Raw genomic sequence first — 17,203 nt, 5'->3', positions numbered from 1 at the left:
AAAGTGCTTCAAACTGCATTATATAATTTCAGAAAATTGGTTTCACACTGAAACGTTTAAATAAGAAAACCAAATGACTTAAGGAAAAAAAACCTTATGTATGCATTTGAATTGCTGTTGTTTAGCAAGTTTTATCCTCGGCAGTGTGGTACTGGTAACTTTTCACAATGCTGCAGCAATGTGGCAATTCATTTGGGTCAATATGGATAAAATAATAATTATTTTTCTTTATTTCAGGTTATTTAAAAAAAGTTGGCTTCATTCTCCTTGAAGATGAATAGTGTTTATTATTTAAAATGTCAAAGGCATGTCGTGAAAATAATTGTATTTTTACATATAATTCTCCAAACTCTTGTATACAAAATGTTCTTATTACCCTCAATGCAATAAATTCAGAGCCTGTTACGGGACAGGAGATAGCAAATTGGGGCCAATGCTTTTCTAATTATTTAGGATAATAAAAGTGGGACTTTGTTTTCCTCTCACAACTAAATGAAGGAGATACACTGCTCTGTGGAGTCTATTATTCTGGCTGGTTTTGTTTGTTTCTGTGAAGTTTAGCATCAGTCTCCTTGTACCGAGTCTTCAGGCCTTTTTCAGTTTTTCTATTCGTGTATTAAAGGCCTCTTCCTGTATTTGCAGCTTTTCGTTTATCTCGGTCTGTGAAGACAATCATAAAAAAGTGGTTACGATGGAGCTATCTTTTGCTGCACATTGTCTTTGTGGTTTTGACATACTATAGTGCCTAAAGACAGACATTATCCCTCACACACCTTCCTGTTTTGCAGACATAGCTGTGTTTCAGCCTGTAGTGATGTGATAACACTTTATCATATTTCTCTGCACATTCCCAATGTATAGCATGTCTGCTCTGAACAGGAAGTGGTATTTGGACAGCCATTTTTCACATAGCCTTGTGTTGGAAGATAGGATAATTTATCTGTACTTTCAGACAGACTTTACCAATAAGCACCGAATCAGAATAACTGCTCGGGGCTCAGTTATTGCAGTGTTGTTGGTGCTCCACCCTTTTGCAATGGATGTTATTGTTTCCTATGTAATTCATTCTAAATGGGATCCCAGAAGGCTTCTGTTGGGAAATAACAACACAAATAATCTCACAATAAGAACAATTCTCACAATTAAAAGTATTGATCATACATAATAAATCTTGGAATTATGCCACTTTGCAGTATATTTTTGGTGAAAAGAGTAAGCTATGCTGACAGGATTTCATGATTGCCGTGGCTGTGATAGCATTTTGCCTCTGGCAGTGATATTCTGTGGACTAACACTGCTACATGCACAAATCCAGAACTGCCTGCAGATTATCTGAACATTCACAGCTCTGAAAATGTCTTCTCCTTTTCATGGTGGATAATAAAATTACATATAGAGAAATGAATGCTGGGTGACACGGCAAAATTAGTGTTTTTGTTGTTGTTGTGCAGGTTATTGAAAAACAGTCTACAAGTTTTTGAGGAGTAGTTTGTACATACAAGTATTACATAATTCAAAGCTTGGAATATTAATATCTATAAGATAATTTGAGTGCTTCAGAATAATTATTTTAAGAAGTTTTGATTAATTTAATTTCAATAGACGAAATTTTTAAAAGAACGAATACTTTTTTGGTTCAGATATAATCCTTTCTTTATCTCTTTGATTCTTTGTTTCTTTCTTGCTATCTATTTATTTATTTTTAAGAGCAGAACTGTAATATAAGATGATTTTTAAATGTCCATCCTGGTTGCCTTATTTTTTGAGGTGTAGTTTGGCTTTCACAATAGCAGTTGATAATTCTGAAAAGATCGCATTGGTATCAATAATTCTGAATTTTCGCATGAACATCAGTCATTTCTGGTTCAAGTTTTATCAAGCCCTTGGATCAAGTTCTGGCCCCTGGCTCCTTATCTTTTCCTTTCTTGGTGGAAGAGACAAGGAGGGACGAAGAGTGGTCCTCCAGGGTAAAAAGGAATTCTGCTGTTTCTCAAGAATCACTAGCCACCCCCACCCACCATGCAACAATTTCGGTAGAGTGAAAGGAGCACTGGTCTAGGAGTCTGAAGACCTAGGTGCTAGTTTACCTATGTAGCTCAGGCACGTCACTTAACTGCGCTGTGTGTTAGCTCTTATTTGAAAAAGTAAGTAGTTGAAGTAGGTAACATTTAACATACCTTCTTGCTTTAGAATTCATAATTCTGACTCCTAATTTTGTGATATGCTTCACCAGTATCATATTTCATGATATGATATCATGAAACCTTTTAAAAGTATATCACACATATTTTGCTAAAACAAATCTATGCCATACAACATATTGGATCATATAGGGATTGTAATGATTTGAAGAAATCACTTCTTGCCACAATTGCAAAGAATTGGGAACCATCGTTCTGACTAAACAATTGGTTCTTCCCACTTGAAATTAGTTTTTTTTCTATGTCCATCAACCGTCTCATTTCTTTTCAGCTAAGAAACAATGCACAATCATCTACCAGCTTCTGTTTCACTACCTCACCAGAGATTTCACATTAGCCTGGAAACCTTTCTGGTATTTGACTGAAACAGAATTTATGTAAGCAAGTGTGGGTCTTGGGGAAAAAGTCCTTGAAGGTAAAGTACATGCCTAATAGAGTGGCATACTGAGAGAGGAGTAATATTTCAAACATCTAGGTCATGATGGTCAGTACTTTGGTTCGAGTACTCTGTGTCTGCAATAGCCAAAAGGTGGAAACAACCCAAGTGCCCATCAACAGGTGACTATGTAAACAAAATGTGATACATACACACAATGGAATATGATTTGGCTGTAAAAAGAAATGAAGTTCTGAGACTTGCAACATGGATGAACCTTGAAAACATTTTACTAAGTGAGATAAGCAAAGTGAAATAGGGACAAGTACTGTATGACTTCACTTATATGAAATATCCAGAAGTAGCAAATTTGTAGAGACAGGTTACTTGGGGAGAGGGAGAGAAGGGTAGAGGGAGTTGTTGCTTGGTGGGTATAGAGTGTTTGCAAATTTTGGAAATGTTTAAATTTTTTTAAAAAGGCTCCGTGTCTGGTCAAGAACAGGTTGTCATTAGTCTGCTAGGCATCCTTGCTATTCCTAAGAAGATGCTAAGAAGACAAACAATCCCCAAACTCCTAGATTTGGGTCTGGTTCTATTTCCTTTTAGGAAAGAAGGGACAACCAATGACCTGGGTTCAATAGCCTCTCACTGACCACTACCTTGAGGTGACCACATTCTCAGTTTTTCCAACCTTGAAAATTCAAGTTGACCTAAAATTACCTGGAGTCCCAAAGTGGCAACTTCCCTCAAGGTTTTCATATTATGTTACTCTGTTGCTTAGACAGGGCCAATAGCGAACATCTCATGAAGAATTTAGTGTTAACATTAGTATTTCTCTGAAATGTAATTCTTTAAATATATTAAAGTTTGCTCTATTGGGTATAATTTTGTTACACAACTCTGGGCCAAAATAACTTCATTTTGAATGTATCTTTAAAATTAAAATGCCTATATTACAGAGGCTTAACAAGTTTGCTGTATTCAGTATAATTTTAATTAACATCTCAGGGCCAAGATAACTTCATTCTTAATAAATCTCTAAAACTATAAAGTGATTCAACAGGAAACTAAATGGATTTACATAAAAGAATTCAAGGGTTCACACCATATTTTCAGAAATTTCTGTATTATAGAAAGTGAAATAAGTTTGTAACCAAACTGGAGAAGAAGCTATGAAAAAGGTATATTTAAAACATAGAATTCTTTACTGTTTTTTCTTCCAAAAATTATAATAACACTGACTTTTAAGTAAAGGAGAAAAAACAATGGAAAAATTAAAAACATCTAATAAATAATAATTCATTAAATTTTCCTGCAAGCAGGAAAGCAGGTCAGTGTATTTAGAAGGCTTGTATAAAACTGACCATAGACATGTAGCTACCTTTGAAAAGGGATGTAGTAGTTTTTAGAGTCAGAAACACTAGAACGCAGGTTTGAGAAGTGGAAAATAACTTACTCGTCTGAAACAGGAGCAGAAATTTAGGTAAGCAGAGAGTAATTACCCAACTTGGAATGTGACCAAGACACAAGGGTAAACACTGAAAAAGTGCCACACCACAGGAATATTAAAACCCAAAGTAGTCTGGTCGTGATATTAGAGGTTATGTGGTTTTTGTGGATAACGCTGGAATTAGAACTAGAATCCTGTTCATAGCTCCCATTCAGGATTTTCATTAGTTTCTGACTCGGGAAACTGGACAAAAGGCTTAGTCTTTCTGTGTCTAATTTTTCAATTTGATTATCAGGGGTTGTGCCTGTATGGAGGTTACTAGGATTATTGATAGAAAATATACAAAAGAGTTTGCTATCTTAAGACACTGTATAAATCTACATCATCAGGTCATTTTATTGAAAAATTGGCAATAATTTGGCTTAGGCTGATGCCCATGAATCCACTTAATATGCAAATGATCATACCACCTAAAGGATCCACATTCCTCACCTCTGACCCAAGTTTTCCTATGCCTAATTTCATTTAGATGAGCAAGCTAATCAACTCTAGGCCCAGGAAGGATGGCTTCAGGTCAAGTGGACAACAACACACACATACAGCAATCATATTCTTTCTATTACAGAGCAAGTGCTATAACTGCTGCAGACTCCAATATTAAAAAAAAAAAATTATATATATATATATATTTCAATGAATAGTTAAAAACATACTGCTCTCTCCATGGAACATGGCCTTGGTAAAGATGTTTTCAATTTTGGGGGCCTGCAAACAACTCTATTACTGTCTAGTAGTTCCTCGGCAATAATTTCAGGGCTGTGGGATCGCAAGGAGCCCAGGGCCATGATTATACATAAACTATATTTAGATGAAATGTTATCAAATCTAAAAAGGAGATATGTTCAGAACTCTGCTTAATTCAACTGCACTCTACCCTTCCCCACAGTAACCAGTTATTACATTCATGAGGTTGTTAACAATAAAGCTTTGTGTAAAACATGTTCTTCCACTATTCCTGGTAAACACTAAACACCCCTTATTAAGCCGAGGACTTTGGCTGATTTTGTTGGCACGAAATCATTAAGTGTTCACGTAAATAGTGCAATAACATTTGATGATTAAACAAGTAACAAAGTTTGCTCATGCCAAACTAATCTTTTGCTCTTTCTAAATTAGTTGGAAGTACAGTGTGCTTTTTATATATGGTCTCTTGTTCAGATAACAAGTAAATCTTCCCCTGAGATGCATTAGTATTTTAAATATGTGATAAGTTGTTCTACTGATTCATGGTAATTTCCACGAGAAATTTTAAATTCACTCAAAATTTTCACTTCAGGTATTTAATCATTTTGCCTATGAAATGATGCAAATTCCTGCAGTTCTTTGTGTTGAGGCAGAAATGAATGATTTTTTTTTTTTTTTTTGGACAGAATGAATAAAAAATTAAGCATAAAGCTAAGCTGGCTGATGAATCATTGGCAGCTGTTATAGAGATGGCTGCTGTAGTCACCATTTGCATGCAGCCTCTGGTGTAAATTACTTAGCTATTAGTGATATGTGAAAATGAACAAACTATCAGTGAGGGAGTTCAAAGACTTGAAAGGCTCTCTTAAGAAACTGGTGATAAGACGTAGCTAAGAATTATGGTTTGATCTTCAGTGTTTACTGTTTAGAAATGTAGTTGAACTACTCTTGCATGATCAATGTTTACAGTGTGACAATGCATGAAGTCTTTACCATGTTGTTTTTTTCGGTTTTGATGCTGAATGATTTTGTAAATTGATAACAACTACCACGTTAGATGCTGTTGGCAAAATCTCTTTTGTGATCTTATTGAATCTCAGATGACTAAACTGAGAGTTATGTGATGTTAAATTGAACTCCTCTATCATAAAAAAATCCTCTTGCTGGCACAGGGCAGGTAATGTTTACAGACATTAAGGCTGAGGTTGGTTAATTAACCAGTAATCAAATTAAGTGAGCACATTGTCAATACTAAGTACCTGAATGCTGATTATATCATCTTTGACTTCATCCATTACTGATTTTACATCTTCAATGGTGAAACCAACCAAAGGATCCATGTCTGAAGTGCAGATTTCTGTCTGGGACTCATCAGGACCTTGTTCTTGATCCAACTCCTAGAAAATTGAAAGTCAACAACACTGAAATGCTTTCTGGAGCATTCAATGATTCACATGTTGCCTCAAACTTTTATTGAGGGAGATCTTGATTTGACGTTAGCATTTTCAGTATCAACTGAGGTGGGCCATGACAGAGCATGTCATGGTGCCAAGACAGTGTCTACTTTTGGGAAAGAGAATGTGTAGGTTAGTGAGGATGGGGTGGAAGAGATTAAAATTGCTGCACTACCCTCAATTGGCACATCTGTGAACCAACACTAAAAGATATATTTATATTTGGTTGGGAAAAAAAGAGGGAAAGAAAATGGAAAAACATTTAGTTCTTTTCCTTCCTCCTCTAGAACATAGAAGGCTGAGGTAGAGTGCGTTAAAAGAAAAAGGAAGCATACCCTCATTTCTGTATCCAGTGTTGGAGGTGGCGCTATGAATGTTGAGTAAATATCGAATGCAATTCCTTCCTCTAGAGGTTCTGGGAAACGGTCGTCTGTAGGTTTTATAACCTCTATCACTTGCTGGAGGGGATGAAAAGAGTTGTATTATAACATAGTCTTTGATGCGTAACCACAATTTCAGACAATTCCCTTATCAACGTCCCACAGATCAAAGTCTATTATTCTTTAAGTGCCTTCTCTGTGAATTCTTGAGGTCATCTGTCCTCTTGGTTCTCTAGTTCCTTTTGTGTTCCATGTCTTCCATTTTGTTCTCCCCCCTCTTATTCTGTTTCTACACTCTGTGGTTCAAGACTTCATTCTATACTGCCTTGATCTTTAATTGTTTCATATGTCAATGTCCCCTTCCTCCTATCTACACTCTCCTGTAGGTAGAGAGTATGTTTTAGACCCCTGTGTATTGTCTCCATTCTGGCACAGGCTTAGGCACTTAACATACTCATTAACAGCCTGGTGGTGATGGATATTACTTAGCAGAGTGTAGCTTCCTTGGGGCAATAGCAAAGAGCCCAGTTAAGAACTTGGTGATGAGGACAACGAAGGCTTTAAAACCAGAAGACAGTAGATCACAGCAGAGATTAGGAAAAAAAAATAACTTAGATAAGACTGCACTGTAAGCATTTCACAATCTGCAGAAAGAACACACCAAAGAGAGGGAAGGAGAAGGTTGGTCAACAGTGGAAATGATGAAAAAGGAGAGTAAAAGAAGCTGACTTTGGAAATGTCCATCTCACCATGACCTGAGGGAGAGCAAGGGAGATGAAGGGTCTGATGGCATCACACATCTGAGTCATTTAACGAGTTCCCCTTGTTCTGATTCCATGTTCAACAAGCAACCTTTTGATAACAATTTCCCTTTCCATCTCAATTTATCTATAAATACATGTCTACTTTTGGGTGCTCTGGTTTCCCATGATTATTATATTCCTCACTGTAGATGAATAAATTATGTTCTGATGTTCTTGTCCATACAGTAGACTCTCATGGGCTTGTCAATGTGACCCTGAGACGGAGCTGCCCACTGTATGCTGACAAAGTCACACTCTGAGCCTACACATTTGAAGACCAAATTCTGAAAATGCATAAATTAATCAAAGAGTTACCACTTGTGAGGGCTGCAAAAAACCCTGAAATCATGTACATTCAATTTCTAACTTCTCCATAAAATCCCAAACATTTCATCATTTAAGAAATAATTTTTTTTTATTTAGATAGGTTTTAGAATGCACTGAAGTTATTTTTCTTGGCCTTACCAATGGGTGTGTATTTTGCATTGAATGCATGTTATTGATTTCAACTTGATTTTATAGGAAGCTGCTGCTCAGTGTAAATACATAGAAGCATGGATGTGTCCTAATTTTATAGATAAGGAAATCTGGAAACAAAAAGGTTAAATGATTGTCTCAAGGTCAAATAACTATTTAGTGACAGGGCTGGGACTTAAACCCTGGTGTGCTTCTTGGCTTATACAGTTTTCAGTAAATTGTATTAAGTTATCACATTCTCATACTTAGGAATTATTGATATTATTAAGCACTTAATTTTTATTTTATTGGGAGACATCACTCCTGACTATTTATGTTAAGATGACTAGATGTTAATCAAAACAGAATATCGAGAAAGCATATCAGAACTGTTCCTTTCTTGTTTCATTCATAAGCCATTTTTTTTCCTCCTAAATGGGGCATACAAGCATTTTCATCTTCCTACAAAATTATTTATACTTTTTTTTGCCATTCTTGTTTTTCATCCTCCCGCATCTTCTATTGATGTTTATTTTACCAAGAAAAATAGCTAAAGATATTTTAGTGTCCTCTGAAACACTACTGATAAAATAAATAAGCTACACATGGAAATCTGGACACAAAGAAAGATAATGAGTTTCTTACAAAGAAGTATAGTGTTTAATGTGGGGTGAGAAATAGAAAGTTTGAAGGGATGAATGAGACACTGAAAAAAGACAGAAAGGAATTTAATGGAATGTTTTGAACTTGCAGGCTTTGAGAAAACAGCATTGGCTAATGTGCAAGGTTGTAATATTAAAGCATTTTATTTTAATGAAGCAGAATTTAATCTTGTTTGCTGTTGCCATATTTTTCCTGTTGCTTTTTCATATATGGGATATGCATTTCTGCTACTTTGGCCTTATCTCCTGGTGGAAGTTCTCAATAGACTGCCGCTCCCATCTTGGTAGTAGCCAACACTACCATCTGCCCTTTCTTCTATCAGATGATACACTTAAATGCAAACAGATATTTGTGTTCAAGTCTCTCATTTTATCCCTCACGCCCCCTGTGATATGGATTTCTTTGTCAGGCTCTTCTGAATTAATTGGCAACTACCCGGTTTTCCTGGTCTTTGGGACTGTGTGAGTGTTAGGGGTGAGGGTGGGGATTGGGCAATAAGCTGGAATCGTAGTAAACTCTAGATCTACAACATCACTTTTTTGGAGGACTGAGGCTCACAGTAACCCCCAAATGCTACAATTCTGACCTAATCTCAGGAAGAGACGGTCTTTCCTTTTCTTAGATATTTATTGGTTTGGAGCATGTAACTATTAATTTGATTTAATTTGTGCACAAAAACTAGGGGTGAACATTTCTTTTTTTAGGGCATTTGTATACTGTTTATGAACTAAAGTATAGCTATGTTTTTCACTTTCATGAAGAATTACATTTAGTTATGTTAGTAAAACACTAAAAGGGAAAGAAGCTACAATTTCAGATGAGGGCAAATATAAAGTATTTGTATTAATAATAAGGTACATGTACACTCTCATATAATTTGAAATAAGCATAATGCCCAGAAGTATCACAGTGATTATTTTTTTCCATAAGTAGCCTTTTTAAAAAACAAGTTAAAGGAAAATTAGAATCAATAATTGTGGTGAGAGCACAGAGCCAGCAACTATGTTTAAATGATACTGTCTGATGCAATACTTTCTTTTAAAAAAATACAATTAGGCCTTTGTATTTTTTTAACAAAACCTCATGTTTTACAACATCATTGGTTCTGTAATAAAATCTATTTAAAACAGAGAGACATGGTCAGCTTTATTAAGTTAGATTTTTCTGAAAGAAGAACCTTATAATTTCCTCAAGTCTCTGAATAGTTGAAGTAAATTAAATAAAGCTAGTTTTATAACTATTTTTATACATTCCTGTAGAATTGTAATTGTCTCATTTTTTTCTCCAAAGTTTAATATTTGCCTCTTAAATTTGGAAAAATAAAAACAGAAAAAAGATCGAGTATAGTTATTAAAATAACGAACTGCTATTTGGTGCCCTGATTTAGCAAGCCCCCATATTCTGTATGAGAGTAGCACCCATAATCTTCAGATCAGGAAACAAAGGGAAAGATTTTAAGTGACTTGCCTGAGGCCTAAAGCTTGAGATTAAAAATCAGGAGTTTCTGATTATACACATACATCCATTTGGCCAAATGATTGGTTTTGCTTGACTTTCAAATACCCCCTAAATATTGCTCTGAATATAAAGCAATAAATGTGCTTCTCTTGCCATTTTTGAATGCTTGCACACAAATGGATATAATAAAAACAGTCACGTTGTTCCATGTGAATTCCATTTATATTTTTTCTGATAATGAGCAGAACATTTGAACCAAGGTGAGTACATTAAAAGTGCTAATAAAGAAGAGAATAGATTTCTAAACAGAATAATGGACTGTTAAGTGAACATATAATAAATAACATCTATGGGTATGGTTGCTAGAAAATTAGTTTTGCATAACTTACAAGTATACATTTTCCCCAGATGTTATCTGTTACATGAAAATTAAGTTAGTTATATTGTTCATTATGTGCACATTGCGTTAGTGTTATTTAAGAAGGTTTACAATTTGAGCTTTAGTTGAATTGTGCTATGGTATTTAAGGAATATCAAATAAATGGCTTTTTGGCATAATTTAATACACATAAGTAAAAAATTTCATTGCTGTACACTATGTAGATTTTAAAAATCCAACCTCTTTATTTACAAGCCAAATGAAATCAATAGAAATCTTTTATTAAGAATTTACATATTCAATATGAAATGGGCACTTGCCATAGGAAAAAATGATAGGAATTTTGAACCCTCCTGAAGTAAGTAGACAGTTTGTGTCTAAAAACATGTTACAGGAATTAGAACATGCTTTCAGATACTACTGGGTCTAAGAGCGAGCATAAAGATTTTATCTGAAAATTGTATTACTTCATGCTTTCTTCTACTTTATGTATTAACATTACGGATGGTGTATTGTTTTTCTCTAGTGACGGCCTCTTCAGAGAAATGGTGGGTAGTATTTGTACCACTAAATTCTATAATTAAGGTGGCAATTTTGCAATTATTCAAGATATTAAAAATGTCATTGAGATTACAACTTCACACTATCTTGAGTGGCAGAAAGCAAGATAAATCAATCTGTTCAACCCTTTTTGAGCTACAGGCACAGAGACAAAAAACTGGTTCACTTTAAAAAGTCACTTGTTTGGATTTGTCAGCTTAGTGACTTCATATGTAAATCAGAACTTACTAAAAAATGTACAAGTTCTGAAAAGACAAACTTTATTGCAAGCCTTCTCAACATTAACTAAGGAAAAAAGGCACAAAAATTCCTGTAACGTTTTAACTTTTTCCCCCTTGAAGAAAGGCATCCATTTGCAAGTCTAATTAAGAAGTACTTGCTGTGGTTCTGGAAATTTTTAACAAAAAATTGTAACCCATTGCCCACAATATACTAAACATTAAGTAACAACATATGAATGCCATCTGCAAAATGCAATAAACTCTGCTAATGTCATAGTGAGGCCATAAATTTAAAATGAAAAGAGAGGAAATTCAAAAGCTAGGATTATCAGAGAAACTTTAATTAATCCAATTTCTTAAGTAGTTTTCTTTTGTGGTAGGGCCATTATAAACTTCTTCATATAGCCTGTAAATGTAGAATATCAATCTGCTGCAAGAGTCCTCCTTCCCCTTTGCATTCTTGACTTGGGAATAAATTTGCAAAGGCAGCACATTAATTTTCTTTCCTATGCTTAATATGCAGTATTTATATTTTGAAAGGTTTAAAATGTTGCCAGGCTTCTGCAGAGAATGAATAGACATCTAATAGCAACTTCTATTTTTATCCACAGTAGTTTGAACATTTATATATCTTAATAGAGCTTTGAGACTATCAGATCCACACATGTTAATCACCTAAATAGTGAACGGTAACACAGCACAAGTTAGGACAGGAAATGAAGACTACCTCTTCCAGCTGAAGCTGCAAGAAGGAATTTAAGTTGGCATGCCACAGTAAACCAATTTGCAGTCTGGCTAGGACACTCCAGTTAACACCTTGTGTCCATTTTTATTTATATATCTTGATTCAATCTTGTTAAACTTGTGCTTGAATTTAAAAAAAGTTAATTAAAGAAACCAATTCCAGAGTATATTAGACATCTTTAGTATTTCCAAGTGTACTTCTGCTGAAGTACTTCTGAAAAGAAATCTGAGTCCTCCTGTCTTAATGACTGCAGACAATAAAATCTTCTCTAATGGATCTGAAAAAAAGTTCCTTCTTGTAGTATAAATGCAATTTAAAACGAAAAGATGTTTTGATCTGGCGGTGGTACAAACAGTTCCTGAGGGACAGAACAGTTCTTCAGATACACAGATATTTCCAAAAGATGGCAATAATCTGGCAGATAGATCACTGAATTATGGGCTTTTGGCTTAGCCCTTTTTCTAATTGTATGATGCTAAGAAATTCCCTAGGCCTCAGTTTATTTATCTGTAAAAGGAGGATAATGATAATTGCTACCTGGCCACTTCACCGAATTGTTTCAAGCACAAATTAGATAATGTGGATAAAAATGCCAGGCGTTCTTCAAAGAGAAGGCATTATTAAAATCCAAGGTGTATTATTATTATTTATAATTACTGTTATTAGTGAAGGGATCATCTTCATAGTGCCGGTATTGGAATATAGTCTAGAGTCGTCCTAATGAGGACACAGGTCCATGCTGTTTGTATATGTAACTGTCAACATTGCCCAAGCAGCACAATTAACTTGGAAGAATTTGTTAAATGAGGACATGCCATTATACTGTTTCAATATAGTTACAGTCTTTGAAATATCAAACATACATATTCAATGTCATCCTATGTAAAGAGTTTCTTGGACCTAAACAACTTCTCTTTTGAGACCTAGAACAGCATGAATGAAGTAGCCATGTGGCAAGATCAGGCTAAGGCAAATTGCCTATATACAAAAGGAGAGTGTTTACATCTAATTTAAAAATTATAAAATATGCCTCTCCCTCTCCCCTGCCCAATTATCTCTTAATCTTTTGTTTTTCAGCATAAAATGACTCCTATGGTTGCCCAGATTGACCTCATCTTAAAAAGATTCCCTTTAACAAATTTTGTCAACAGTAAAGAGCTAGGGCATACAGGGCAAACTTTCAAGACATCTTTCTTGTGATAACTGATTTACCAGAGCTTTTGAAACTACTAAGTTCAGCACTGTACTTTTGATTCTTAGACTGACTTTATCTTGTAACTTTCTCAGGGTAAGAAAAGGAAAGTATGGTTCCATTATAGTTAGGAAATACTTACTGCTTTGCAAAAATATATTTTTAGAAGCCACTCAAAAGTATATTTGTTTAGTTATAAGGCTATACTCTAGAAGACACACCCTGGAACTCACGTAAAATATTTCAAACAGTTCAGATCATAGGCAGATTTTTGTGTGGTTTCATCTAGGAGGTTCTATTTAAATTTGAGGATTTTAATATTTAAAATTAAGGGAGTATTCAAAATTACCTCATTTTTTAAGGATTTGAATTCCTTTTATTTTGTTAGTCAATATAATAAAGATGGGTTATGAAATTATCTTTGAGGAATACATGCTTTGTAATTTTTAAACACGAACTTAAAAATTTAATTTTACATATATTATATTTTAATTACATCTTATGATAGCATATATGAAGATGAAGCTATTTCAAAGCCTTCATATTTGAGAAGTCTTTTTGAAAAAGTACTCCTAATTTGCAGAAATCATATGAGACAACAATTCGATAATGGTTAGAACAGAAACTGCAATGGAAGAGCCCTACGTCCTTGGTTCTAATCTTTCTTTTTTCATGAACTTCCTGTTGTTTTGACAGTTTAAACTACCTGAATAATAAGATATTGAAACTATTTGGAGAAAGTTATACATGTAATTTACTTAACTTCAAAGCTACTGAATGAACTACATTTCAGGGCTGGTGGTGTCAGTGGGAAGCAAAAAAAAAAAAAAAAAAAGCAACCCAAACTTCTTAAAAACTATATTGAAACTAATTTCAGCTGGAAATAAAAAGCTTTTGGAGGTCAAACTGGAATGTTTGCAAAGTGCTGTAAAATCTTTAGAGAAGTCAATGTAATATTGTTATTCTTGACCTCTCAGGCCCACAACGTCTATTTTAAGTCATCTGACCTTAAAAATGTGCTGACAAATATAGATTTAAAAAACAACACAGGAAGTTGTAAATCAGTTGGTAACCCTTAGCATCAAGGAAATAAGAGACCAAGAAAATACACTCATTTAGTTTAAATTTTTAAAGAAAATTTGCAGAAGGCATGAGGCTTATATTTTGGATATTTTATTCATAGTTTGTGTGCCCCCTTTTTTTCCAGTTGACTTATAAATTATTAAAAGGAAACATGTTGTCAGGGTTATAAATATTTCCCTCTCTGCATAGCTGTGTTAAATAGCCACTAACTGATTCTTGAGCTGTATTAGACACTCTTCGATTCCTCAGCGGGGCAGGATTTTCTTGCTTCAGAGGAAACTGCTGCCAATTTACTCGTATGTGCCCAGCAATCTAGAAACAGGGTTCTCTCAGGAGGCACCCTAGTCCTTCCTCAGGCTGATTCAAGGCAGCCCCTCATTCCATATGCCCGGGGTCATTATTTCAAAAACCTAAAGGGAGTCACCTCTTTCCCTTGTAAGGAACAGCTCAGGGTGCTTTAGAGTTCAGGGGCTTCCCATGGAATCTGAATTCCTGGAGATTAACTACAAAACTGACTTCATGGACAATGGTGTAAGCAGTAATAGATGTGCTCTAAAAAGTCCTTTCACTTATAATCTGTAAATCAGCTAGTTTAGTCAAAAACAAACTAAAATAACAACAGCAGCTCTGAAAAATTTCAGTGATATCTTTATTCCAAATTTGAATGTTTTTAGAAGTCTGGAATTCTTTTCCCTTGAATATGTAGTCAGAGCCCTGGATTGGCTCTTCCCCTTAGTAGAGAGAGTGGTTTCTTCATTTGTAAAATTAAGGGGTTGGACTAGGTCACCTCTAGTCCAGTTACAGATGTTACATTCTACATTACTGAATTTCAAGTGGCTTCTTTATTATTTATATAAAACTCAAAGTCGCTGGCCTGTGCAGATCCCCAGATTTAGTATTTTTCTGCCATCACGTAGAAGAATATTTGGATTATGCACTGAGTGCTTACTGGAACCTTAGACAGGCTGCAGCTTGTCTATTTATTTCAAGTTAATTATCATCCCCAAACCTGCTCCTCCTCCATTTTCTTTCACCAACTTCTCTGTAACCAGGCTCTGTAACCAGGCCTTGAAGTTGTCTTCAATTGTTCACTTTCCGTCATCCCTAACATTAAATCACCCACAGAACTTGTTGGAGACACCTACGTGATGTCTGTGACACCTGCTCCTTTCTTTTCAAGATCGTGCCTACCCCCTGTAGCTTCAAATATAAATTCTTGGCCTTCACAGACCTTGAACTCCAGCCAAACTGGACTACTCACACTTTTCCAATATGCACAGTACCTGGAACACAGTGAATGCTCAATAAATATTTGTTACATGAGGGGGAAAAAAAAAAAAAAAGCTTGCACGAAGGTGCTTTCCCAGTCCCGTGTCTTGCCCGTGCGTTTTCCTCTCACGGAAGGCTGCTCTCCCTCATCCCTGCCAGTCAACATTCCTTCCGACCTCCAGGCTCTTCAGCCATATCTCCAATGAAGTATTTCTGAGAGTTTTTGTCTTGTTTTTCTTGTATAGTACTTGTCACATTGTACCTTGAATTATTGCTATGTATGAATGATCTACTGCCATTTTGTGGAAGCAGTCTGAGGGCAGGAGCTACATCTTATTCATCATGAGGGTCCCTAGCTCAGGTCTTTGTACATAGGAGGCATTTTTTAGATGTTGAAAATTCCATTAGGGAATTCATTCATTTCAAATTTTTCAGGGCTGCCAGTTTGATCCGCTACAATTCAGTTTTGAACGTTTTTAAATGAAAAATGCTTACACTTGGAGAAACAAATCTAGTGGCTTTATTGGTGCATCAGTGCAATACCTGTATTTCTCAATTACCAAAGGAGTCCTAGAGTGAACATTTGTTTGATTAGCGGAACGCCAAACAACCAGTTTCTCACTGATTTGACTGCATTGATGAACACAATGGTGATTTAAAAAAAAAACAACCCTTGTTTATTGAGAACTTACTTATGCTTGGTATTGGGCTAGTTAGAAAACACATTACAAATATTAGGTCCTTTAAATACTGCATTGTGAAAGAGGTTTAATTTATTGCCTCCAATTTTTAGATGAAGAGCCCAAAGGTCAGAGAGGTTAAAACACTTGGCCAAAGTGACACAGCCAGAAAATGGTAAATTCAGTCAGAACTTGAACCCAGATCTATTGATTATTTGACACCAAAAGCCCATGCACCTAATCCTTAGGGTAAAGAAGAACACTGCTGGCTCTTTATGCTTTCCCAAAAATGTTTATCTGCAATTTATAGATGAGGGAACAGAGGTCCAGAAAGGTAAGATGATATATGCACATTAAGGATCAGAAAACGTAAGTTCTCAGGTAATTTCAGAAAGATTTTGGCCACTGGTTCCTCACATACTATAGTGTACTGCTCCAGATAAGTCAACGAATGTAAGGTATGGAGGTTGAGTATTTCTTTTTTTTTTTTTTTTTTTTTTTTTTTTGTGCTTTTTATTTTTATTTTTCCATCTATTCCATTAAGAACTCCAGTGTACTGGAGACATAGAAAATGGGTAGGCTAGTTCCCCTACATTCTACATTATAAACCATTTGTTTTACATTTTTCAAAGTTCACATTAGTGGTAGCATATAATATTTCTCTTTTTGTGCCTGGCTTATTTCGCTCAGCATTATGTCTTCAAGGTTCATCCATGTTGTCATATGTTTCATCAGATCGTTCCTTCTTACTGCCGCGTAGTATTCCATCGTGTGTATATACCACATTTTATTTATCCACTCATCTGTTGAAGGACATTTGGGTTGTTTCCATCTCTTGGCAATTGTGAATAATGCTGCTATGAACATTGGCGTGCAGATATCTGTTCGTGTCACTGCTTTCCGATCTTCCGGGTATATACCGAGGAGTGCAATCGCTGGATCGAATGGTAGCTCTATATCTAGTTTTCTAAGGAACTGCCAGACTGACTTCCAGAGTGGCTGAACCATTATACAGTCCCACCAACAATGAATAAGAGTTCCAATTTCTCCACATCCCCTCCAGCATTTGTAGTTTCCTGTTTGTTTAA

General features: G+C 35.3%; 1 protein-coding gene across 1 annotated transcript in view; it reads right to left on the bottom strand.

Moving 5' to 3' along the window:
* Positions 1-264: 264 nt before the first annotated feature.
* The window catches only part of CABCOCO1 (ciliary associated calcium binding coiled-coil 1), a 154,788-nt gene continuing 137,849 nt past the window's right edge, over positions 265-17,203 (bottom strand). Inside the window, exons 6-8 of the mRNA XM_037805293.1 lie at positions 6,561-6,683; positions 6,031-6,168; positions 265-660 (exon numbers count right to left, since the gene is read on the bottom strand). Of these exons, the coding sequence (XP_037661221.1) occupies positions 586-660; positions 6,031-6,168; positions 6,561-6,683 (336 nt within the window). The 3' untranslated portion in view covers positions 265-585. The remainder of the gene's footprint in view (positions 661-6,030; positions 6,169-6,560; positions 6,684-17,203) is intronic.

Source organism: Choloepus didactylus, chromosome 15 (genome assembly GCF_015220235.1).
Source record: "Choloepus didactylus isolate mChoDid1 chromosome 15, mChoDid1.pri, whole genome shotgun sequence".
NCBI lineage: Eukaryota > Metazoa > Chordata > Mammalia > Pilosa > Megalonychidae > Choloepus > Choloepus didactylus.
This window is presented reverse-complemented; position numbering and strand designations above follow the sequence as displayed.